The sequence below is a fragment of the Rhipicephalus microplus genome, chromosome 1, assembly GCF_043290135.1.
Source record: "Rhipicephalus microplus isolate Deutch F79 chromosome 1, USDA_Rmic, whole genome shotgun sequence".
Lineage (NCBI taxonomy): Eukaryota > Metazoa > Arthropoda > Arachnida > Ixodida > Ixodidae > Rhipicephalus > Rhipicephalus microplus.
The window spans coordinates 111,225,778-111,251,484 of NC_134700.1; the positions used below are offsets into that span (position 1 = coordinate 111,225,778).

The 25,707-nt window shown below is 45.6% G+C and overlaps 1 protein-coding gene and 1 long non-coding RNA gene across 2 annotated transcripts; one reads left to right on the top strand and one right to left on the bottom strand.

The window, feature by feature from the left end:
- Nucleotides 1-1,501: 1,501 nt before the first annotated feature.
- Nucleotides 1,502-23,105, bottom strand: LOC142796453 (uncharacterized). The gene is made up of 6 exons (XM_075887141.1): nt 22,979-23,105; nt 21,543-21,693; nt 14,684-14,820; nt 12,807-12,933; nt 11,530-11,754; nt 1,502-1,803 (listed from the first exon to the last, which is right to left on the bottom strand). The coding sequence occupies exons 2-6, from the start codon at nt 21,639-21,641 to the stop codon at nt 1,603-1,605; spliced, it is 789 nt and encodes a 262-aa protein (XP_075743256.1). The 5' UTR covers nt 21,642-21,693; nt 22,979-23,105; the 3' UTR covers nt 1,502-1,602.
- Nucleotides 16,541-17,781, top strand: LOC142796456 (uncharacterized). Its single transcript, XR_012893852.1, has 2 exons — nt 16,541-17,466; nt 17,719-17,781. It is a non-coding gene; the product is annotated as an uncharacterized LOC142796456 (long non-coding RNA).
- Nucleotides 23,106-25,707: the final 2,602 nt, after the last annotated feature.

The window sequence follows — 25,707 nt, forward strand, 5'->3', positions numbered from 1 at the left end:
AGGTAAAATATGTTTTGCAATATGTTATTTTGTAAGACACGAAACGTATTCCGCAGTGCCTTATGATGGCTAATTTTCAATCAAGATGGAAAACTGGGCTAGTTGGTGCCACACCTGTCCCGTTAATTAGGGAGGCGATCGCCGGGCTAATTCCAAGAGCTGAAGTATCGGCCCCCCGAACCACACCACGAAAGCATGGACAATTTAGAAGTGGTCCTTTTTGGCGCGCCAGCGGACGCCGGCTGTGGCCCAAAGAACAAGTCAGAGCCGGGAGTTGATAAACAAACAAATTATATTCTCAATAATGGCAGATCGAAAACAATACACAAAAATGCACACTCCACAATAGTCGCATACAATATGTCACCAATCAAACCAATCAATCAACGTACTACACAATACAATCAGCCACACTTGAAACAACGGACACAGACAACAATACGCACTACAATGCAGTCGCATGCATTGAACAACCAAGACACTTAAAGAATAAATAGATAGAAAACCTATTCAGTCCAAAGTCCTTGGAACAAAAGTCTGAATGATATTCTTCCGAGAATCACTCACTCAAAGTCCAGCGTTGTTGTCGTTCCGCTGCCCCCTGAAGTTTCTCTTCCAGGAAACCTCCCGTCTTCAATTGGCCACTCTTTAAACTTCAACTTCTTCGCCGGAACACGTCGGCTTCACACCCGCAGCTGTTGCCACGGGTCTTCGCTCGAAAGCGGTAAACACACGCTCTTGCCTGTAGCCCGAGCCTTCACCCCTCAGGTGGAAATCCTCTTCATCTCCGGCTTCGTCCCTACGGACCAAAACCTTCGCCGACTACACGGCGGAACCCCTACGCGCTCTGGCGTTAACTTCCGTCTCCTCCTGCTTTCTCGTCTCGGCTGCTCGATTAAATACCTTCCGCGCCACCTTCCAGAAAGTTCTCCTCATTTCGTCGGCGCGATGCGCAACGAAGGCTGGGGAGAGGCGCGAGACGGTTCGACTGCCCTCCGCGTCGGATGACTCATCTCGGCGTGGCCACGCCTCCTTCGTTCTAGAAAAATCGCGGGCTTGCTCGGCCGCCGTTGTGGGGTGAGGAGGATCGTTGATGAAGCCACGCTTCTGCGGGGAGAGCGCGCGCCCGGGGAGCCTTGGCCGTTTGTTTTCTTTTTCTTTCCTTTTTTTTCTTTTGGCTTCGCGGCGTTTATCCTGCCCGTTGTCACAAGAATTTGGCGGCGCGCTCATTTTTAGCGCTCGTTCTGTGACAGTTGGCGAAGATTCATTATGGCGTACCGCGCGAGACACGCGGACATAGACCAGAAAAAGGGCATGGTACAGGGCTGCGCCGTGTTCTTTTTCTAGTCTATTGCCAGGAATTTCGCGCTGTAAGCGACGATACCAGTTTTTATTAAACGAATGATAAAGAGCACGTTTCTCACATAGATTATGTGAAAATGGGCAACAGGAGAAAATCGCAGGTGATTTCTATGACAAAATAATTGGAAGTTAGCAAATCAGGACGGGCTAATATCGCTGAAAACGTGCGTGAAACAGAGTTCGCACAATGCGTGCTACAGGCACAGCTGCAGAAGAATCTAGTGTCGCTATATGCAGTGTTTAAGAGAGCGACCAGCAGCCTTCCGGGTAGCGCTCGTGTCCGGGTTTGCTGACATGATCCACCAGCTTGCGGACCATGTTCATGCGATCGAAGTTCCTGGGGCTACCGACGCATGGGTTCCTGTCCCAAGCGTCTTGGTCAGCGTCAAAAATAGCGATGCCATACGAGACGCCATTCAGGATCTGCCTCAGGTCGCAGTACTGCGTGGAAAAGGATACAAGTGAGCTGACGACTCCTTCGCTCGCACGGTGATATGTAGTTGAGAACTATCCAGCGTAGTGAAGGAGCAACCTCAAATGCGGCTTGCTGTGCTTGAGATTGCTTTGCTCTAAATTTTTGTAAAACGGGCTTATTGTATTTCAGTGCTAAATACACATGCAGAGTGCATCACATAGCTTGACCCAAAGATATAAATAAATATGTTAAGAGCAGTGGGCTGAATCCAAAAGCGTATGTTGCGCCTTCATGGGGTGCATTTTAGATGTTGTTTTAACGTTGTCCTTAATTATTTATTGAGGTAAAATCAGCTGCGCAAAATTCCGAATATTCCCTTTAAAAATTAGTGAGTTTCCTTGCTCCGTGGAGGGAACATAGAATCAACCAATCAAATCCTTGTTGGCAACGTTGGCAATCCTTGTTGGCAGCTCGTGGAATATAGAGGGTGTCTTGCTAAGTAGTCACGGTTTAAACTTTGTCATGAAAGCGTGCCAGTGCATTCTATGACGACGTGGCGAAATGCGTGTTGCTTGATATGGCATGTAAGTAAAATATTTGTGTATGTTGCCCAATTGCTTGGTTAGGCAAAATGATTGAGCCAACTTTCGAAATAAAAAAGCATTGCAAAAGATTCAAACGAGGAAGTTGTAGGCCAGTCCGCAAAACGTGTGATTAGACAACTTCTAAATATCTCTCCTATAGGCGTTAGCGTTTTCCAGCATAATACAGATGTCAGCGTAATAAACAAATTACGTGACATGCTATGCATCTATACTTGCCCTAATTGCGTATTGAAAATATTTATTTATGTCGCAAACAAATGAGCATCTCGTGAAATCTCTCTTCTCTTGTTTACTTGTAGTTGGAAGCTCACCTCTTATGAATTAGTTTCCTATATGTTAGCATGCATAAATTTATTGATTAGCTTCCACTTAATTCTAAGAGTTCACGTGGCATATGGCGCCCCTCAACATAAAAAAAGTGTTTCTTATTCACTGCTTTGGCTATGAGTAGCGTTGACTAACATTTTCAAGGATCATACATGCAGCAATAGCCAACGAAGTGGACCGAAAAAGTGCCTTCCGTCGTAGCCCTACTGGATAAGCATCGTACGTGTTATTCGAAGGTTTTCGATTAAAGTACTGTCGACAGAAAGGGTGATACTTTGTCAACTTATTCCTTTAAAATTTCGTAACAATTGCTGTTCTAAAGTTAAAGAGAACAGATAACGTCTCTAATGTTTTCTTTGGCCTATAAGTGCCTGTGTGACCCTCTATGGTGGCCTAGTTGCTAAGGCACTCAGCTGCTGACCCGCAGGTAACGGGATCAAATCCCGACTGCGGCGGCCACACATTTGGTGGAAGAAAAAATGCTTGAGGACCGTGGGCTTGGATTTAGGTGCACCTTACAGAACCCCGGGTGTTAAAAATCTCCGGAACCCTTCACTATAGCGTACCTTATAATCATATCGTGGTTTTGCGACGTTAAAACTGGAAAATTCTTATAAAGTCCCTGTGCGATTCAACTGACTGAATATACTCATGCATTCAAGTTACTTTAGCAACGAATAACCCGGCTGTAACGTTGCTAAGCTCGAGAGTGAGTGTTGTAATTGCCGTCATGGTCTCTGCATCTCGATCGGGGGTAAGAGTGCGAAGAACAACACTGGCCTTATATTTAGCGGTACGTTTCGGTTATGTCGCCGCGGCCTACTGGACACGGCACGAAAGGAACACACGTTCACACGCTTCGAGAACAGGCAAAGGGATGACGTTTATTATCTGCCGTCGTTTATTATTAAAACATTGTGGCGGAGGGGAAAGGAAAAAGGGAACAGAGAAGAGAATGTCACGCTTGCGCAGTGGAAAGCCAGTCTGTGACACAGCTACCGATACAACACTTCTTCCTTCTAAAAATTAAAGCGATCAATTGGCTTCCGTGTTCGCACGGAGCGTCGTAGCACTTGAGCTGGCTCACTTGAAACTTCAGCTTCGGTGGACTGACATGGAACTAATGCAAGGGCAGGACCATCTCGGTCTAAATTTCGGGAACTAAACCGTCTTCTCAGGCTTGTGTACGGATGTGGCGCCGATTCGTCTGGGCTGACTGGTCGATAGTCCGAGCACACGCGTTCCGCGTGGACCTGCGATTGCTCTTCCGCAGGCTGCCGGCGGACTTGACCGACATGCCGTTAGACGATCGCCTCAAATGTCTCTACGGTCACCATTCCAGTCCCAGGTGTAGATATCACTTCTTCTGGTATCCATTTGCTTCCGGCCCCATAGTTGCGCACGTGCACCCGGCTGTTTAGCTGAGGCACGCGTTGCTGCCTTTCACATTGGGCTCTTCCGCTGTAGCATGGAAAACAAATATTCAGACGCGATCTGATCTGTGAGCCTAAAAGCATTTCTGCTGGCGACTTCCCATTTTGCTGGGGCGTTCTTCAGTAACTAAAGAACAGTCGCATCAGTCCGTGCTCCAATTTCTCTCCCTTCATCTTCCGAAACCCATCTTTGACCGTTCGTATGGCTCGTTCCGCAGCCCCATTAGATTGTGGGTGGGACGGGGATGTCCTAACGTGCGAGATGGTTTTCTCGACGAACGTTGCAAAACCCTGGGTAGTGAATTGCGTCCCGTTATCGGAGACAATCGTTTGGAGCACGCTAAACCATCTGAATATGTCTCGTAAACAGCTGACTGTTGCCGTCGTGGTAGCTTTGTGTGGGAACCATTTACAACCAGAATCATCATCCCTTCTATTGGTCCGGGAAAATCCACGTGAATACGTGACCACTTCGCAAGTGTTTGTGGTCAGCTTGCTGGTGGTGCAATCGGAGGCATGGGTAAGTTGTCGATGCAGTTCTTGTACGTCACCGACAGTCTTTCAATCTCTCGATCCAGGCCTGGCCGCCAAAACAAAGATCGCGCTATGGACTTCATCGCGGACAACCCTTGGCGATTTTCATGCAGGAGCTGCAGTAAACGTTTCCGCGCCCCTGTGGGCACAACAACACGGTGACCCCAATAGACTGACTCGTGTGGCAAGGACAACTCAAGTCGGCGGTTAAAAAATGAAACCATGTCACGTTTCATACTTTCGGCTCTTCTGGGCCAACCGTGCAGCACGTATTGCTTGTTGAACGCGAGTGTCGTGTCGTGGCCTGTTAGGTGCTGTAGTTCCCGCGTCGTTACTGTGCCTTCATTCAGGCTATGCAAACAAAAGACATACTCTTGCAGCTCGACAGCGTGGCCAGAAAATGGTAGTTGAAGCCTGCTGAGGGCATCGGAATTCAGCATTTGCTTTCCGATAGTGTATTGAAGGTTGCAGCGATAACTGCCGAGATAAAGTGCCCACCGTTGAATGCGGGCTGCTGCCGTAGCAGGCGTTGGGCGGTCGGATCTGAGCAGTCCCACGAGTGGTTAGTGGTTGGTGGTCTGTAATTAGTGTGGGTTCATGACCGAACAGGTAGTCCCGGAACTTAGTGACACCAAAAACTAGTGCCAGTGCCTCACGCTTCAATTGCGAGTAGTTCCTTTCGGCTTTCGTAAGAGTTCTTGAACGAAATCTTATCGGTCGATGAGGAGTGCCTTCTGCGTGGAACAACACTGCACCAATGCCATGTGGCGAAGCGTCAGATTCCAATTTAGGTTCTTTCAACAGATCAAAATGAGCCAGTACCTCTGCGTTTTCAGACATTGTTTGGCTTGGACAAATGCTGTTTCCTGTGGGTGCTTCCACTCTGACCGTGCAGTTTTGCAGAAAATGATACAACGGCGATAACGTGTTTGGCATGTTTGGTAAGAATCTGAAATAAAATGTCATCATGCCGACAAACGACCGCAACTCGCTCACATTACTAGGGCTCGGCGCTTTCACAATAGTTTCCACGTTCTTTTCGGTGGGATGCAGGCCACATTTGTCTATCTGGTGTACCAAATAAATTGCAGATTCTTGGCTGAATGTGCGTTTGTCGTACCTCAGCTTTACTCCGTGTTCGCGAAAGCACGGCAAAACTGCTTTCAGCTGAGCTTCATAGTCGGCCGCTTTTTCGGACACAAGTACATTGTCTAAGTACGATTGCACTCCAGAAAGACCTGCCAGCATGGTATTGATTCTTCTTTGAAATTTGACCAGAGCTGATGACATGCCGAATGACAGCATGTTGGAACAGAGGAGCCCCAGATGCGTGTTAATTACGCACAGCTTGCGTGTACCCTCGTCCAATGGCACTTGGTTGTAGGAATCTTTTAGGTCAAGTGTACTGAACACCTCTCCTCCCCCTAATGACGCAATCATATCCTGGATTACCGGAAGAGGATATTGCTCCGTCTGGCAAACTTGGTCCAACGAGGTTTTGAAATACCCGCAAATATGAACAGTGCCGTCCTTCTTAAGCACGGGCACTATGGGCGTCGCCCAGTCAAAATGTTTCACGGGTGATATTATGCCCAGTGACACCAGCCGTTTCAACTCTTGAGCCACTTTGTCCCGAACGGCATACGGAAGTGATCTTGCTCTATAAAGCTTGGGAGCAGCCCCGTCTTTCAGCAACAAGCTAGCTGGGGGCCCCTTGATCAGTCCCAATTCCTCTGAGAAGACAGACATCGGTGTATTCGGCACGAGTGTTGTCGTGGCTGATGGCTTGCACTGTGCCCGGTGCCACCCTTCATCAAACTTGGAGTACTGAAACTCCAGCTTTGTCACGCATTTTTATGAGGTCTACTACTACCAGCTTACATTTCTCCGAATCACCTTGGCACGTTACCATCAGTTCAAGTTCACCTTGTACTGGCAGTCTTCCCGCATAGCACGAAAGGCTAAGCTGTGAAGGTCTCAACTCCAGCCAGTGCTTACGATGTTCTTCGAAAAGATTCCTGTCTATGACACACACAGGGTATCCTGTGTCCACCTCCATTGTCAGCTCCACACCGGCCCAATTGAACGCATGGGGAATTGGTGGCTCGAGCCTGTTCTTTCGTTCTGACAGCAACGTCCACATATGAGCATTCGCATTGTAGTCTTCCGACGTTGTTTCTTGCACTGTTAATGCTTTTCCGTGTAGGCCTGGCACTGCGGACCCTACTTCTTTGCTTTGGCTTGAACACATTCTTGCAATATGCCCATGTTCTCCACAATGGTTACAACGTGCGTTGCTCCAGCTGCAGCTGTTAGCTCCGTGTTTAAAACTTCTACATCTTCCGCATTCTCGGCAACCTGCGATTTCAGCTCTTTCTCTGAAAGGTGTTCGTCGACGCACCTGAATTTTGAAGAGCGGTGTTGTTTCTGCTGAAATGCTTTGTGGATTGTATTCCGTGGCTTTGGCAGATGTTACTATCGCTTCGGCTTCATCTAGCGTTAGCACTTTCTTCGATAGCAGCTGTTTTATTACTGCACTTGAGCGTACACCGCAAAAGATTCAGTCCCGGATCATTCTGTCGAGGGAGCTGCCAAAGTTGCAGTTGTCTGCAATGCGGCGGATATCGATGAGGAACGCGCACACCGATTCGCCTTCCAGTTAAGAGCCGCTGAAGAAGTTATAGCTCCCCACAATTTCGTTGCGTTTGGGGTCATACTACTCATTCAAAGCTTAAGTAACTTCGTCGTAAGTCAAAGCATTTGGCTTTTGGGGAGCTACTCTTCCGGCAAGAATTGGAACGGTCTGCGTGCTCAGTTCGGCCACAAGAAGTGCTCTCTTCTTGCTTGATTCCGTAACGCCGTTTGCTTCAAAGCAAGCTTCTACTTTGATCAAATACGGTTTCCACTTATCCGTGCTGTCGTCAAAACTCGGAAGCATCTAGAAAGCTATAGACGCCGTCGGCATGGCTGTCTGCAAGGTCGCAGTGCCAGGCTCTGCTTTGACTTCGTGGGTATCGATGCGACTCGTCGCCACTGTTATGTTGCCGCGGCCTACTGGCCACGGCACGAAAGGAACACACGTTCAAACACTTCGAGAACAGGCAAAGGAATGACGTTTATTATCTGCCGTCGTGTGTTAATAAAAGATCGTGATAGGGGAGGAGGAGGAAGGAAACAGAGAAGAGAATTTCACGCTTGCGCAGTGGACAGCCAGTCTGTGACACAGCTACCGATACAAGTTTCTAAGAATCCTAGGTGGTCAAAGTTCATTGCCTGGTACCACAATACCGCGCGCCTCATCCTCTTGTGGTGGCCTTGTCACGTGAAACTCTATTAATTTGCACGCCTAACAATAAATAACCTCTGTATTTGCGCACGCGAAGCTTACCGATGCGGGAAAGCGTTGTTTGTTGCTGACCTTTTCTTGAATTGTGGCGACATTGTCGAACGTCCGCACGAGAGAGTAACTTTCACTGAATGTATGCATAAACTGCTTGTCACCCTCGACCCGCTGCTGCCGTTGTTTGAAATCGTCGTCCGCGGAACAAACCTGCGTTGAGTTTTGTTTGTATTCAAACGTAGGCTATGGACGACCAGAGTTAATGTCGACGCTATCGCACACGCGATATAAACATGATAGTATTACGAAGGGAACACAAGGGAAGCCCGCAGAGCACATCTGTTAGGATATACATATTATGTCGAGTTGTACTCTTCAAACTGCCTTTGGTCACGGAGTTTCTACAGATGCTGAACACGGGGGTAGTGACGCGCGTAACATTGGACGCGCCGCTCGAGCCCCTGTCCTTCATATGGTCACATTTGGCGAAAGACCTTTCTGAGCATGTGCACTGCACGAAAGGCATCTTTTTCTTTCGCAAGGGGTTTGAAACAAATAAAAATGGTCTTTCCGAGAAAATTATATTCTTACTTAAGTGATTTTGGTAAACCCCCTAGGCTTGCTTCTTCACAATAATCAAATAAAACGAAGCGCAATAAAGTCGCGAAAGTTATCGAACTGGGTTTAATTTGTTTGAAGGAATAAATTACCAAAATAGACAAATTTTGTGTGGTGCCTTATGGTTGTGATTTTTAAATGCGAAGCATTTGCTAGTGGATTCTGGGAATTCGGAGCGTGTCTATCTATCTATCTATCTATCTATCTATCTATCTATCTATCTATCTATCTATCTATCTATCTATCTATCTATCTATCTATCTATCTATCTATCTATCTATCTATCTATCTATCTATCTATCTATCTATCTATCTATCTATCTATCTATCTATCTATCTATCTATCTATCTATCTATCTATCTATCTATCTATCTATCTATCTATCTATCTATCTATCTATCTATCTATCTATCTATCTATCTATCTATCTATCTATCTATCTATCTATCTATCTATCTATCTATCTATCTATCTATCTATCTATCTATCTATCTATCTATCTATCTATCTATCTATCTATCTATCGAGCCGCCTACGACTTTTGGCTCTCCTGGCCGTTTCGACAATGATATAAACACCAAATGGCATAACATGACTGTGCGACGAGCATAAATGTCTAGTCATAGCATGAATGCCATGATTCACAATTTATGTTCTTGCTGCTCTGGCAGTTGTTTCGTTCACATGACATATATGAAAACTGGTATAATATCACATGGCTGCATGGCAAACACAAGGGATAGATCCTGACGTGGAAATCATGACATGCATATCATGTAAGTCATAACATCAAGCCATTCTCATGATGCGCTCGCGGTTGTTTCGCTAGCTTCCGTATACCAAATTTGCTATTACGGGATGTGAATGGACGATGAAGGTATATGAGTGGTGCAACCATGATAATCATGAGATGCGTGTTATGTCAGAACATGACTACATGCCAGTTCATGATGCGCTCACGGCCCGTTTTGCTAGCTTCATATGTACCAAATTTCTTATCACGTGACTTGAACATACAACGAAGTTAAATGACACATATAAACGTGATAATAATGATAATCATGTCATGTAAAACATAAATACATGCTAGGCTCATAGCGTGCTCGTGGCCATTTTGCTAGCTTCCATATCAAAAATTTCGTATCGCGTGACGTGAATAGAAGACGAAGGTAAATGAACAATTGTATCGGCCCAGTTGGTAAGGATCCATCTTGCTAGGAAAATGACATCTTGCTAGGAAAGGTAAATGACATGCCCCAAAAAATAATAATGTAATGGAAGTCATTTACGATATAATTTACGTCCGCCTTGTAACGTGGTGCTGGTTTTAAAGTATAACTTATAAACCTTCCTTATTCGTGCTTGGCACATCATCAACTCCCATGTACTAGAAACCTGGTAATTTTTTTTTACTTTGTAGTTTTAGACACGTAAGAAAAATAATTAACTCATAGGACTGTGCGTCACATGCTCTTTGCATATTGTTTTTGTTACGAAGCACAGCGTATTTTACATTTATGTGTGCTTGAAGCTTCGTAATAGTGAAATTGGTGGGGAGATTTTTTTCGGTGGCGAAATTCCAGTACTTTTTGTTGTGAATAATTTTTTTCTGCAGGAAACCAATATCAAAACCATTGTTATAACTTTAATGCCTATGTCGACTGTAGGTTTCATCAAAATAGGGAATAACGACCAGAAACTCCTTATATTTGGATACATCCTTCTGCGACTACTGGTTCTCGCTTGCTTCACTGTCTGATGACGTTGTTCTAAAGAAGCACCAATGACACGATGCTCGGTATCGTTCTTTGAAGTGCTAAAGTGTTCACTGTGGATCAATCGATGCCCAAAATACGTAACAACGACACGCAGTTTGACCAGCATCGTACACAGATCATGCAGCTCATATCGTACACTAAACACAAGGTTCCGGACAAGTGATGCGTGGCGAGATGCATTTGGCCTTTATGCGTCCACTGCGGAGAGTCTGCTCAACTGTTCCACTTCTTCCCCCGATACCACGAATCTAAACTTAAGGATTTTACCATGAACGCACCGCGTCCGCGAAGTCGCATAAGAGTGTCCGACATGGAATAGTATTTGTGCCCGCGTCAGAGCTTCGGTCTGTGTCATTGTCATCAGCCGTGCTTGGCATCGCCAATGCTTCACCACTCACTACCACCACTACGCTTCATCGTTTATGCTTCCAGCGCACGCCCATTTTGGTTTAGGCTAGGCGTCGTTCGTGACGCTTGGCTTAAAGCCAGAAAACTGAAAAGAGTGAGCTGTGGAGGTGAGGGCACGAGATGCGAAGATCCTCGAGCATGATATCAGCATGACAATGATGACCCTCTCCAGGTAAAGAAGTGCAGTTGAAAGAATATAGCTTCATACTTGCTTATGACATGTTGATGGACGCAGACATAATGATGGATCAAACATGAATGCTTTAGTTGATACCAGGGCAGATTATTCTGTGATAAGATATGTCCAAGCTAAGAGACTGAAACGAACCTTATGTACGAAATGGAATGGAATGAATAGACGAAATAAAATGAACCTCGTGTACACGTAGCAGCCGTAACCTTATAGGTTATAATACTTATCGGAAAGTGCGCCATGAGAGAGTTGCTATATACATGAAGCTTCACACACTTTGGTGACAGCGGTGTGGGAAATTAGCTCACATAATTGTTTTCCACAACTAAATCTAGTAGTTGCTTTAATGTGGACTCATAACTCCAGAAAACATTAGAGTAGGATTGCAGGAAACGGATCAATTGGACATAATCGTACAACAAAAGGTATAAAGCAGTGCCGACATTAACAGACTTCAGAAAAAAAAAAGAATCGCAAAGGGCTTGTTATGAACGAGGCTTGTTGTGAGAGCTTACGTAGAAGTAGCTGGTGAAGTACTCCTTAACTCTAAGACTGGTGCAGGGCTGGCCTTGTTGGACACCTGGGTAAGGGTATATCCATTTAACAGCAAACCAGTCATAGTACCAGTGAGGATCAGCATCGCTTGGTCTGTACCAACGGGCCTTCATGCTGATGGAGATCGCCACACTGGAACTCATGAACAAGTGGCGCTTCTCGTGAAGAAATTTCACTACGTCCACCTGCATGCCAGGGTTATGCCGTTAATATAAAATACTGAGGGGTAGCCATATAAACATATATAAATAGAAAACATAAGGACTCTACCATTGTTTCATCTGGAAGATTAGGAGCCCTTAGACGGTGAGTGATGACGAGATGATACAATGCTAAAGAGACTAAGAAAGGGATATACAGCAGCCAAACGGCACCCCAACTTGAGTCATTTGTGTTGAACTATTGTCATGTTTAACAGAAGGGCATTTTAATTCTGGATGGCATAGAAATTTACAATGCAACAGCGACTGCCTCTGTGTGTAGGAGTCACGTGAGTTTCTACGCTACGTACTGCTGAAGGGTATTCTGTAGTATTAAGATGCTAGCAGAAATGATCCCCGCATCATTAGTTAGCTACTTGCTGTAGTGAAAACGTTGAGAAAATGTAAAAAGATCTTCAGCGTGGTGTATGGACGAGCTGAGGTGTTAACAAACTCTGAAGAGTAACGACTACAGGTAGCCGACAACACTGAAGATCCAGGCTAATGTATTTATGTGTTTATTTATTTAGTAATTTATTTAACAATCTATTTATTTATTTATTTATTTATTTACAATACCAGCGCTGACGTATCGCATTAGTGAAGGGGAGATAACGACATCAAAAATACACGTAGAAAAGCGTAATAAAGTACACAACAAGCAAAATGGCGACAAGCTAAAAACACTAAGACGTAAATTTAACTCATCACTTGCGAAACAAACGTCTCTGATGCCTGCGGAACCAATCGTTTCGCAACGGTATCCACTGTTCTACAAGTATGGTGGTGATCAATGAGGAATTGAGACGGAGAACATGCTTGAGCGTGTACTACCGTGAATATAGCTGGAATGTCTTTGTGGAGCAAACAGTGAAGTACGCAGACGGCTTAGGGGGCTCGTAGATTGTGCGTTACGGCCTGAGTTTATTTTCGTGTGCATTTAGGCCTAATGCATAGAATATATTCTAGGCACTATAATTTAGGATACTCAGTCAAGAGACGCGTGACGCGCAAGTTCCACGAAGAGAGAAGCGCACCATTGATAATTGGTAGACTGCGTATGGCTCTTTGTAGACGGTTGGACCCGTGATGCGACAATCTTCGCGGCGGTCATCTCTCGTGTCCAGATGCGTGCGTGCAATGAGCAAGTCCACGGGGAATTGGCTGCGAAGAAGGTGCACGCTCGTAATCAGCTTCTTAGTTACAAAAACATCCCCCAGTTATGCATGTCTACGCTGTTCATCTTATGTGTACCAGAACTTGTAGAATGAGTGTGTGTCGCAGTTTCTCTGAGAAGGTTTAATAACCGGGGCAATATATTCCGAAGAAATCTCTCGTAAGCGCGTTTTCTCATTTCACTCGATCGGGGGACGTGGCACAGACGCCAAGGAAAACATCCTTGGAGCTGACTCCCAGGAAGCTGAAGGGGGCAGGCGAGTGAGGCACAAGAGGAGGAGGAGATGATGAAGTTTTTGTGATAAACTTTTGGATGAAGCTTTTGCGGTGAAGTTTTTTTGTCACATCTTTGACATTGTGTAACAGGACTATGCTAAATTTCTTGTGTTATTGCTTCACTTCTGAAAGCATTTAAAAAAGGTTGAGAAACTTGGTGGTCTGGGTGCCAAACTGTACTTAGGAGCAGAGGCCGCCATGTCAGGTGGAATGGGTTTTGTATAGCCGTTGATCGCAACCTTGTGAGAATTCAGGACATGCAAGCTGACGTTAAGTTCAATTGAATTCAAAGGAAGGTATCTACCGCTCTACGCACGTCGTAAACCCAAACATAATAAAATAGGTTGCATCGATGGCAGCGCCACTTGTTTGAACTGCAGTTTATTGTTTCGTGACGCTTCGGGGCATTCCGGCAGTAAGTACCTCTATTGGCCTTGTTCAATCAAATAGAGAGATTCAGTCAAATTCGATCATTCGGTTAAACTCAGTGCCCTTTACCTTAGGTGTGAGACGCTGCTGCGAATTCTGTAGGATAAACTGTTGAAATAAACCTTAATTCGAAACTTTGTTCATTATGTATCGCTTGGACTCAGACTAAATAAATAGAATACTCGGACTTCCCCCGATCATTGGGACTATGACATCTAATTAGATGTAAGTTGTTGCACCTGTATTAAGGCACAGCCAACTTGTTGTGAGGCAAGCAGGGTGAAAGTATTATTCACGGGTTCATCTTCATAACTCAGTATCAATTACATCTAAACTCTCGGTGGGTTTTCGTCCTTGCCGCCATGCTTAGCATAAAGCCTCTCATGTGCTACTTGCGAAAAAAAGCTTGCATTTGCTGGGAATCACGCGGCTGAAGTAGAAACGAAGTGAAGTGGACATCTCTGTGGCACGAAGAGTGCATAACACCAACCCGCATACGATGTGTGGGGCAGGTGCGCTTGCGTGCATGCTATCTCAACAGACATTAAGCGACGGCTCGTGAACTTGCTGGGCTCGCAATGCTTAGCGTTCAGGATACTGAGATCACGATAATCGCTTCGATCCCGGGATCGGTCGCATTTCCTTAAAGCATCAGTTTGTTTGCGCCGTGAGCTATCACGTCCAGAAGGGTTAGGTGCCAGCCTAAGTTTGTATAATACTGTGATTTATTATTATCGCATTATTGCATCGCGTTTATGGCAAAAGTTAACTTCGCTAGAAGAATGATGAACCTACAAACTAAACCAACATACCAACTAAATAACGAACGTACAAACTAAACAAACATTCCATTTAAAAAGTAGTAATGGCTTGCAGAGGAACGCTGTTGTTTCAATGCAAGCGTGTCCCCCCCCCCCCCCATCAAGCTATAACCTATTATTGAGAAAAATTGCAAAAACCTTGTAGAAATTGCGTCTTCGAACCGTCGTGACACCGTACCAATTTGCCATGTCGGTGTAGATATCGAACTTACGCGAACAGTCCTTCGAGACCAGCGTATGCACTGCCCGTTCTCGGATGTTGGAAACTGACCCCAACGACGATGTAGGCGGTGGGCTTTTGTGCGCTTTGCTCGTCCTCCAAGCACAGCTGCTGCTGAAATCTCAACGCCTGCTTCATGATAAAGAGATGGAAACTAAAAAAAAAAACACTCACAAAGTGAGGTTAAAATTCTGGGACGGTAGAGAAACCGTTCGTTGTTTGTGAGCAGATTCGTATGGCTTAAAGAAGGGCGTATGCATCTTTCTTGCATTTCTACAAAGCTGTTAAGATACTGGATGAGAACATGGTGTTATAATGTTCTGGCACTTCTTGTTTACTTTAGCACACTTCACATACGTCTTGATGATATTGAAAAAAAGGTGAGTGTACTTTTGACCACGTGCTACGCAGTATCACTGACGCTATTCTTTTTATAATGGCTTTAGGAGATAATAAAGTTAGAACGCTGCCTATGTCGTTTTTTTTAACACTGATATTTATTCTATGCCGTTAGGTCGACACCACCGATGTCGGGTATTTCTTAACGCTTACGCGTTAAAACAGTTCATGTATGTTCTAGTCGTTCCTTGGTAGATTCTAAGTGTCAGTCCCCTGTGGCACATACCCACATACCAGTGGCATATACCCGCCCGCGGGTATGTGCCACTGCCTGACGGGATGTGTTTGACGACGTATGCAACTTGATTGTAAGATTATTCATGCCTTGACCAGTACGTCGTATTCATCAAACTATCTTACCCTTCCATGATTATTTTGATTCCCGCCAAGTTAAGGGGTGAGCACGAGAGCACCCATACGTAATCGGCTAGATAGATAATTATATACGCTCAAAGTCGCCGAAGTTCTTTAAGAAATGATTCGCATTTAAAGTATTATTCAGCAAGAGGTTAGACAAGGCAGTTAGACAAGCATACGGAAAATAAAAAAAAATCAATAAGAAACAACCTGTAATGAGAGTGTAAAATATATCCCGTTGTCCAGTTTAATGCGCAGAAGAACTGATTTTCATAACGAATAGGATGAAATAAAAACGTTTTGGCAAATCAGTGACAAGATGCCATATTCCCACGTCATGCTGAGAGACAAAGAATACAGAAATATAGAGAACATTTAAGAGGAAATGTAGGAGATTACTCGAGTAAATACTGAATATTAGCTCCAATCAACACTATAGTGTTACTACCGTAAGATGATGAGCCTGACAGACATTACCTTTAGACGAAAACAACTGATTCAGGCCGCATTTGTACTAGAGTTATGAGACAGTCTGAAAAAAAAAACCAATTACAAAATAATTCTACAAATTTTGACAATTGCATACAATTAAGAGCTTGTCTAGGAAAGCTTTCGAGGTCTGCTCACTCGTAGATCACGGGATTGAATCCCAGCTTCGCGACTTCATCTTCGATGGAGGCGCAAATGCTGTAGGCCCGTGTGCTCAGATTTGGGTGCAGGTGGTCGAAATTCCCGGAGCCCTCCACTATGCCATCTCTCATACCCGAATATGCATGGTAGTTTTGAGACGTTAAACCCCACATATTGATCAAATCTTATAGTTCAGGTGAAAATTGTGATTGACATGTGGGGTTTAACATCCCAAAACCACCATATGATTATGAGAGACGCCGAAGTGGAGGGCCCCGGAAATTCTGACCACCTGGGGTTGTTTAACGTGCACCAATATCTGAGCACATGGGCCTCAGCATTTTCGTCTCCATCGAAAATGCAGCCGCCACCGCCGGGATACAATACCGCAAGCTGCGGGTCAGCAGCAGAGTACCTTAGCCACTAGACTACCGCGGCGGGGCTAGTTCAGGTGAGAAATGGTGCATCGTGGTGGAAGTACAATATACAAAATGTGTAGTTTCTCTACCGCGTACGCTAATACTACCACAACTGAATTCCATCAGTGTTTTATTCTTCTGGTGCAAAAAAAAAAATCTTTGAGTGAACGGAGGAGCCCGAGACAGCGTAACCCTCAAAACCCTTAACGCATGACCTCGACATTGGAATCACTAACTTCGCTGACTTCGCTGTGGATCTTAACTACTACAGTGAAACCTCCATGCCACGATAATGGCATATACGCATTTTAGTGTCGTACAAATGATCTATGGTCCCAACAAACCCACCCCTGTAATGTAGTACGGCTGTTCCGAACAGGTGTTCACCCTGTGACATTTGATACGAACGTACGCTACTGCCCAGGTACAGACAGGTGCTACCAGTGCAGTGGCGGCAGACGTGGCAACACAAACTCGGGCATGCGTGCCGTGCCGGAAATTTGCTGATCAGCCGCGTGTCGTTGTCTCCGAGATAGTGCGCATTGGTGTTCTTTTGCCTTCGGATTACAAATGGCAGTAACGTCACGTTTTCTGCTTCTTATTTTTGTGCCAATGCGTTGACACATGTTGTTGTGGCAGTGTCACCTAGATAATTTTAGGCCTGCTCATTGCGTCTGCTGCGGGCTCTGGCATCACTCCGTTTAGACCGGTGTGTTTTGATGCACAGTCGTCCCTACGCTTGCTTTGTCACTCAACAGACATAGATTGCCAAGGCCGACGAACGTTTACGTAGTGTGCTTGTTGGCGACTCAAGGAGACCAGTCCGTGAACTGCAGCGTGGATATGTGATGTGTTTTGTGCCCTGGATATTCGCGATCAGTACGGCTGCAAATCCGAGCAGTTGGCCGATTCTGCGTGGCGAATCGCCGTGGCGAATGGATCGAAGTTGCGAGTGTTCTCGTTTCCTAAGGCCCCGCCGCGGTGGTCTAGTGGCTAAGGTACTCGGCTGCTGACCCGCAGGTCGCGGGTTCAAATCCCGGCTGCGGCGGCTGCATTTCCGATGGAGGCGGAAATGTCGAGGCCCGTGTGCTCAGATTTGGGTGCACGTTAAAGAACCCCAGGTGGTCAAAATTTCCGGAGCCCTCCACTACGGCGTCTCTCATAATCATATGGTGGTTTTGGGACGTTAAACCCCACAAATCAATCAATCTCGTTTCCTAAGGACGACCAAAGAATGAATTGGGAGTGTTTCGTCCGTCAAGCTGGCGTCGGAATTCATTTTATTCGTGACCCGAAGGTACATGTGTCCGTACTACATATTTCTAAGTCGTTACAATGACCCCATCTCCACTGCTCTAAGATAAAGCTATCATGTGTCCTTGACTTGTTGGCGTAAGCCCTGGCATTACAATAATAGGGCGCCTGACAGTAAGCTTTCAGAATAGTCTCTTTAGGGGCGAAGCTCCTTATAGCGGCACCTGTTCGTCCGTCGCAGTCGTAGTGTGTACCCAGTCTTACATTTTGACCTCCAAGGTGGTGCCGAAGAGAGATTTTTTCTGTGCGTTGTTGAACAATAAAAAAATTCGCAGCGTGCGCGTTAACTAAAAGCCGAATTCTCCCGTCTCTCATTTCCCCTTGGCAGCCATTGTCATGTACAGTGAGCACTATCTGACAAGAAAGGGTTGCTACGTTATACTCGCTGGGCATAACCTCTTTGGTTTTAGAAAGGTTTAGCGAGCGTTCGGCGCAGTGCCATGAATAGAGTGAACTAGTATATACCATGAACTCGAGGTGGTTAGAGGTGGGAAGTAGACACGAAGCGCAAGCCGTAAGAAAGTGTGCATGTGTCACCTTTCTTTTAGTTCTTAAAATGTCCGCTGGATGGCGGTGCTTCTATATGCGGAGTATATGATGAAAAGATACGAGATGGTGGTACTTGGAGTGTTGAATAGATGGACGAACGGACACACAAACAGATGCATGGACGGACTTACGCATGGCTGCACCAACGGATGGACGCATGGACGGACGCAGCGGTGGATGGATGGACGAACGCAGGGACGCACACACAGATGGACGTGCGGACGCACGAACAGTCGCACGGACGGACGGGCGAATGGACGCATGGATGGTCACACAGACAGACGCATGGACAGACGGAAGCAAGAACGAATGGACGGATGGATGCTTCGCCCCACTCTCCATCATTCACTCCGTAGATATGCTGCCATTCTTTTTTCCTTCCGGGTTGGTGAAAATTTTTCTGTTGCCGGTTAGCGCTGCGGACTTTTATTATGTTTGAGAAAAATGGAAAGATTGCTGTTGCATTACTTTTTGCATCAGTTTTGTGCATAGTATTATCTTATCGGTGTTCGTACCACTTATTTGCAGTACTAATGCGGTCAGAACGTTAGCTTATTACGTTTTCTTGCAATTTAGATGCATGTAGACATTTAAGTTAAAGCGTTGTTTTAATTGGCTTCGAGGTGTGTCATTTCTACTTTAAGCTTGAATATTTAAGAACCACAACCAGTTATACAGATACAAGAACTGGCAGTGCAGTAGAAGTTCCCACGGAGGCTATACGGTTTAATATAGACCCAGTACTATCAATTTTCTCAGGCCCTAAATTATAATGAACGACGACGCACCGCTGCGAGAATGGCCAGAGCAAAGAGGAAACGCCCCTTCTTGTGTCGGTCACAAAGTACTTTTTGGAAACAAAAGAGATTGTTTTCAGTTGCAATAGTCATCCCCCTAATATTGTGCTGAATAACATACTTATGGGAAAGCACACATTCTCCTAAATAAGTACGTGCCTGTGAAGATGCGCTCGAAATAGTACAAGTAAAACTTCTGAATATTTGCAAATGAGTAGCAACAGATTCTCAGTATGCTTTAAGTGATGTGTGTGTTTAGTTAAATAAAGAAAGCAAAAAAATAAGCGTATTTTTTGTTACTTTGTTGGTCCTGGCCCCGCCACGGTGGTCTAGTGGCTAAGGTACTCGGCTGCTAACACGCAGGTCGCGGGATCGCATCCCGGCTGTGGCGGCTGCATTTCCGGTGGAGGCGGAAATGTTGTAGGCCCGTTTGCTCAGTTTTGTGTGCACGTTAGGGAAACCCAGGTGGTCAAAATTTCCGGAGCCCTCCACTACGGCGTCTCTCATATTCGTATGGTGGTTTTGGGACGTTAAACTCCACAAATCAATCAAAGCAATCTTTCTTGGTATATTAAATTTTCTCTTAAATATTCACCACATGTTGAATAGCGTTTATTCTTTGGTATTTTCGAGAAAGACATGGCCAACAGCTTGATCTCCAAACGCTGTCAAGCGCAAATACTTAAACCAGCAACTTTTCTTTTTATCGAGAAAACAGAATAAAGCTGTTAGGAATGTAAAACTCGCCGCGAACGTTTTATCTTTTAACGGGAGACAATGTCGGCAATGGATTCACAGCCTCCAATGCATGCACTCGCTCGGACAAAATGAGTGGCGTCATGGTGGCAGTGAGCAGGCCTGATAATATTCTTCTAGGTGGCACTGTCTGTGTTCGAGGTAGCGCCGTTGTACTGTGGTTCACAGGTAACTTCCGCATCTATGCAAGCCTTGTCGTCGCACTCATACGTTCTATGTATGTAGGGCGAGAACTGAAAGAGGAAGCGGATGGTCTTGGCGGTGGGTCTTGGCCCCTCAAAGTCAACACGCATGGTTGTTCGATACGATACCACTTGCCAACTCTCACATTTATATGGGAGACTCCCGAATTTTTAGTTAACCTCCCGAATGTGTGGGCACTGCCGTAAACCCTCTGAAAAACACCACCGACAGCATTGCAGTTACAAAATAATTGAAGGGAAAGATAGTTGTCCAAAAATTTTCTACACTCCATCTTTTAGATGTAAAACGCTCTTTTTGGGCCCCTTCCGCCACCGAAGTATGGTGTCATGCGATAAGGTATATACTAAAATTAGTTAGAGCCACTAGATGACACAGGCGACAGAATATATGGTTAATTAACTACGCATGCGCGTACGCATGGTATACTTACGAGTACATGTGTGATTTTTGGTGTCTAAAAATATACTGGCCATCACAGCTCTTCATGATATCACTGAGGCCCTCAGAAACAACATGAGAATGTGCGCCAGCTTTGTTTAAGTTCAAGGCAAGTTTTCTGTTTTCTGGTGATGCGAATTTCGAATCATACAAATACTTTGGTGACCATGTGAGATTCGTATCACTGTGTTTCCACTGCATATTAGCTGAGTCAGCGTAATTTTTCTAGACGCATTTTGCTGACCAGGATAACCAGTGGGCTTTCCCCACAGATCCCGTGCCCTGTTTAATCACACTCATTGAAAGCACATAAGAACGCCGACATTTTCGCGCTTTTTGGGCTGACCTAATCACATAGGTTTGGGCAAAATTCAATGTTGTGTATTACTGAAATTAAGAAAAAGAAAAAAATATATCGGCTACGGTATTGACGTAGCCGAAAAAAAAAAACAAATTGATGCAATAAAACTTAACACCATGAAGAATTTCTTTATGGATACAAAATTAGAAACATAATATCCCTTGTTTTAGTAAATTTTCTTTGCACAATTCTAATTAAAAAGCTAACTTGGTCATAGGATCTCTAGTAAGCCAAAAACGTAAAAAGAGGTGATCTAAATTGCGACGCCGTCTTTAATATATTGCGCCAACCCACAGTTACGTATGCCTACTGGGCCGGCATACGTTTTTGCCGGTGGATATGGGTTAATCTGTATGCCTACAAGGCTCCGACTTTATTTAGCAAGGCTTGTCAAGTTTTTTGTTGCGAAGATAGACAATATAGGAGAGCATTAAAAACATGTTCATTATGAGGTTACGGTGTTGTGGTTCAGCGAGAAATCGAAAAATTAAACTTTAATCTTCAAATGACGAAGCCACAGTAGCAAGACGATCGAGGATTGAGCTGCTGCGGAATAAGTTAACAATGCCAGCTGATTTAGTGTCACTTGAGTGTGCTTTTGGTAAGGACAGCAGCCTGCGATCCCACCTGTAGCAGACGGAGAATGTCTTCCATGTTGGAGGCCCTTGCGTCAACGTCGAGGACGCCGTAGTGGCGTACTTTCTGCACTTTCCAGAGCTCCAGCATGTACGCGTCCCCCTCGTCCGTGTTTATTACCCGCAGAGCTTCAGACGCACCACTGAAATAATGAAAGCGCACACGAGTCATACGCTGATCAGCCATTCAAAGCAACTCCATAGCAAGTGCTGCTTTCGAAACAAGTGAGAGATGACACTGCACCCATGTTCACAAACGGCAAAGAGCATGATCGCGCCTTTAGGCCGCGTTCACACTTGAGAAGTGAAGAGAAAACGAAAGCGCCAGAGCAGCCGGAAAACCACGACTGCGTGCGTCGAAAATGTTCACATTCGTTCTGCCCCAATCCCGCCGCCACTGCCGTCATTACGTTGACGATTAATTCGATTTCGCCTGCTCGTATCGATTTTGAGTTCGCACCGAATTTACCTTATTCAAGCACAGTAGTTAAAAAATGGCAGCATATCCACGGAGTGAATACTGGAGAGTGGGGCGAAGCATCCGTCCGTCCAATTTTTCTTGCTTCCGTCCGTCCATGCGTGCGTCTGTGTGACCGTCCATGCGTCCATCCGCCCGTCCGCACGTGCGTCTGTTCGTGCGTCCGCACGTCCAACTGTGCGGCCATCCCTGTGTTCGTCCATGCATACACACCTGCATCCGACCATGCGTCCATCCGTCCGTGCAGCCATCCGCGCGTCCGCCCATGCATCTGTCTGTGTCCGTTCATCCACCTATTCAACACTCAAAGTACCACCATCTCGCATATTTTCATCATATATTCCTCATATAGAAGCACCGCCATCCAGTGGACAATCCAAGAACTGAACGAGAGGAGGCACACGCACACTTTCTTACGGCTTGCGCTTCGGGTCTACTTCCCACCTTTAACCACCTCGAGTTGACTTGGTATATACTAGTTCACTGTATTCGTGGCACTGCGGCCCAACGCTCGCTAAACCTTCCTAAAACCAAGGAGGTTGGAGGTTACGCCCAGCGAGTATAACGTAGCAACCCTTTCTTGTCAGATAGTGCTCAATGTACATGTTAATGGCTGCTAAGTGCTGTGAATTTTTTATTATCCGAAAACGCACAGAAGAAATCTCCCACCGGCACCACCTTAGAGGTCAAAATATAAAACTGGTTACACACTACTACTACGACTACGAGGGACGAACGGGTGCCGTTATAAGGAGCTTCGCCTCTAAAAAGACAGCTCGCACCTTTTCAAACGGTGTTTTGGGAGATGAGCCAACAGAAACTACTTGAACGAACGCAGCGGCAGTGACGCGTTCTGCTGGCTGTACTCAAACGCGAGACGCATTGGGGCATGCCGACTCGCTGCTGCTGCACCGTCTAATTACTTAGTTCTCGGTGATCGTAATTCATACCAGGCTCTCGATGAACGCGTCTTTCTTGAGGCCGTAAAGCTTCATTGTGCTGCACAGGTATACTCGGCGACAGCTTTTCTTGACATTGGAGCAAAGGCTACGAAGGCGGGGCCTCCGCACATTTGTGTTACTACGCAAATAGTCCGGCAGCTTGCAGCCGATTTCAGTTCCAGTTTCGGTTTTTGCTTGCTCGCTGCGCTAGTGTGTTTAGCAAAATGTATGCATGCAAAATGGGAACGTCAGAGTTAAACTTTGATGAGAGTGCATAGATGCAGCTAGTTACTGTGCTGTTTATATACTGGTACATATAAAATTTTTCGTTGTTCAAGACGTTTTCCCAGCATTATTCAGCCTTTATAACAGTGAAGTTTAGGTTCTGTGTTCAGCCCAGTATATACGGGTACGCGCCACATGTGATCGAATGTTAACGTTTACGGTATTGAGCCCTGGTACAGGCGAAATGGAAGGCCGGTTGCGGCACGATCCGGCCACGGGCCTGTCTTGTTTCAGTTTCGCTGTATTCGGTTTACGCCCTCAAAGGCTGTCAGCAATGATCGGCGCAGACTGCGCCTCAGTGTTCGAGAAGCTTCACAATTGTTGTAGATCGTTGTTAAGATTGCGCGCAAGACGCGAACAGTGAAGCTTATTTCAGAGCTTGCGCGGCCACCAGTGATAAGGCTGGAAAGTTCGATGCGTGATGTATAAAAGACGGCGCGTCCCAGCAGACGCAGCCGGCATGCGGAAAACGTGGTGCCGTCCAAGAAGTAAAAAAGAAAAAAAAACTAGGGCGCAAGATAACTTCTTTTTTATGAACAGCGTCCCATACTTGTTCTATCCTTATAATGAAGAAAGTTTTATTTATTCGGGCCAAGTAGCTATTAGAATCAGAAAATAAAATAGTTACTATTTCCTGGCGCGCGTGCATGCAGGCGGTCCGGCTCTATAGCTTCCACAGTGCTGTCATGAAAAGCTGTCGCCGAGTATAGTTTGCAATTTGAGCCGATGCGAGCCACCACCGACGCGCGTTCTGTGTCTGGCTGGTTAGATCGCGTGGTTATCTAGCGATGCCAAGGCTTTGAAGCGGAAACTATATTCAATTTGTCGTGGCGAAAAAATCGGTCTTGAACCACTTTTTGAGCACCGGCTGCGCGGCGTGGTTTTCTGGCCGCTTGGGCGGCGAAACGAGGCACTTGCAGGATAGCTTCGCTGCTTTTGGTCTCTTCGAGGCCAAGTGTGAACGCACCCATACTGCGAATGCGCCGACTCTTCTCCATCTCACTTGAGCACGCGGGAGGACTTTTTTCTCGCATGAGCAGCTCGTAGAGGTGGAGTGGAAGGGGTGGCGTGAGCGCTGCCTCTGCTCCACACATCACAAGTCAGAGTTGGTGGTAAACTGCTATGGATAAAACGCGGGCTCGGCAAGTCCAAGCTCAACGGCAGCGTTGGCTAGAAAACCCCGCCTCACGCAGCGCCAACATCGAAGGCAGGCGCCAATGTTGGCAGCGGACAGACGACGCGAGTCCAAAGCCCGTGCAGAACGCCTCGTTAGACAAATCCAATGGCTGGGCTCGGACGGTGCAAATTCCAACAGAAATGCACCATCTACCGGTGACCATGAGACGATGCGAAACAGCACGGGGGTTCCACACCATATTTGCATCGGTTTCCCTACGTGTCTACATTAACAACAGCATATAAAAACACAACGAACACAATAAAACTAAACACGCAATATAAACGGAAGCACCTATTAATACCTTGAGTCAAATCAATGCAAATGCTGTTTGCACCCCCGCGTTGCTTCTCCTTTACCGGGAGATAATGTTATAATTTTAGGGGCGAAGCTTTTTATGCTATGGGTCGTGTGTCCGCGTTGTATGTATGTATTTATGTATGTATGTATGTATGTATGTATGTATGTATGTATGTATGTATGTATGTATGTATGTATGTATGTATGTATGTATGTATGTATGTATGTATGTATGTATGTATGTATGTATGTATGTATGTATGTATGTATGTATGTATGTATGTATGTATGTATGTATGTATGTATGTATGTATGTATGTACTAGTAGTAATAGTATGTAGCCACTTCCACGGCCGAACTAAAGGAGCCGCACGCACTCTCTCTTTAGAATTGAAGAAAAAAACCAAGCACGTTAATCCTAAATGAAAAGATAGTTGTTTCCGATCAAAGAACCTGCAGAGACGAGTATCGGTGACTTTTTATCCAATAAAGTTTGCCTTGAATTTGATGCTTACCCGACAAACTATTAACAGAAAGGCGCACTGTCAGTAATATCTGACAAACAAAAATTGCCATGTTAAACTTACTAGGCATAACATCCTTGGTTTTTGCAAGGGTGGACCGCAGTACCATGAACTAGGTGTGGTGAGAGGTGGGAACTAGACAGAAAGCGCAAGCCGCTCCTCTAGTCCAGCCGTGCCACATCTCGTTTAGTTATTAGAATGTCCACTGGATGGTGGTACTTCTATATGATGAGAAGATGCTAGATAACGGTACTTCGAGTGTTCACTAGATGGACGGATTGATGTACAGATGCACGGACAGACGCACAGAAGAGAGATAGATGCACGAACGGACGCATGGATGGACGGGTGCTTGAATGGACGGATGCATGGTCAGACGGACGGGCGGACGACCCGATGCAAAAACGACCGGATGGACTGACGAATGCTTCACCTCACTCATCATGCGCTTC

Excerpts from the sequence above, each read along its gene's own strand:
- LOC142796453 (XM_075887141.1), bottom strand. The coding sequence starts at position 21,641 with ATGCTGGAGCTCTGGAAAGTGCAGAAAGTACGCCACTACGGCGTCCTC. Across the intron at positions 14,821-21,542 it reads ACATTCTCCGTCTGCTACAG|GCGTTGAGATTTCAGCAGCA; the intron begins GTGGGATCGCAG and ends ATCATGAAGCAG. Across the intron at positions 1,804-11,529 it reads ACTTCACCAGCTACTTCTAC|TACTGCGACCTGAGGCAGAT; the intron begins GTAAGCTCTCAC and ends TTTTCCACGCAG.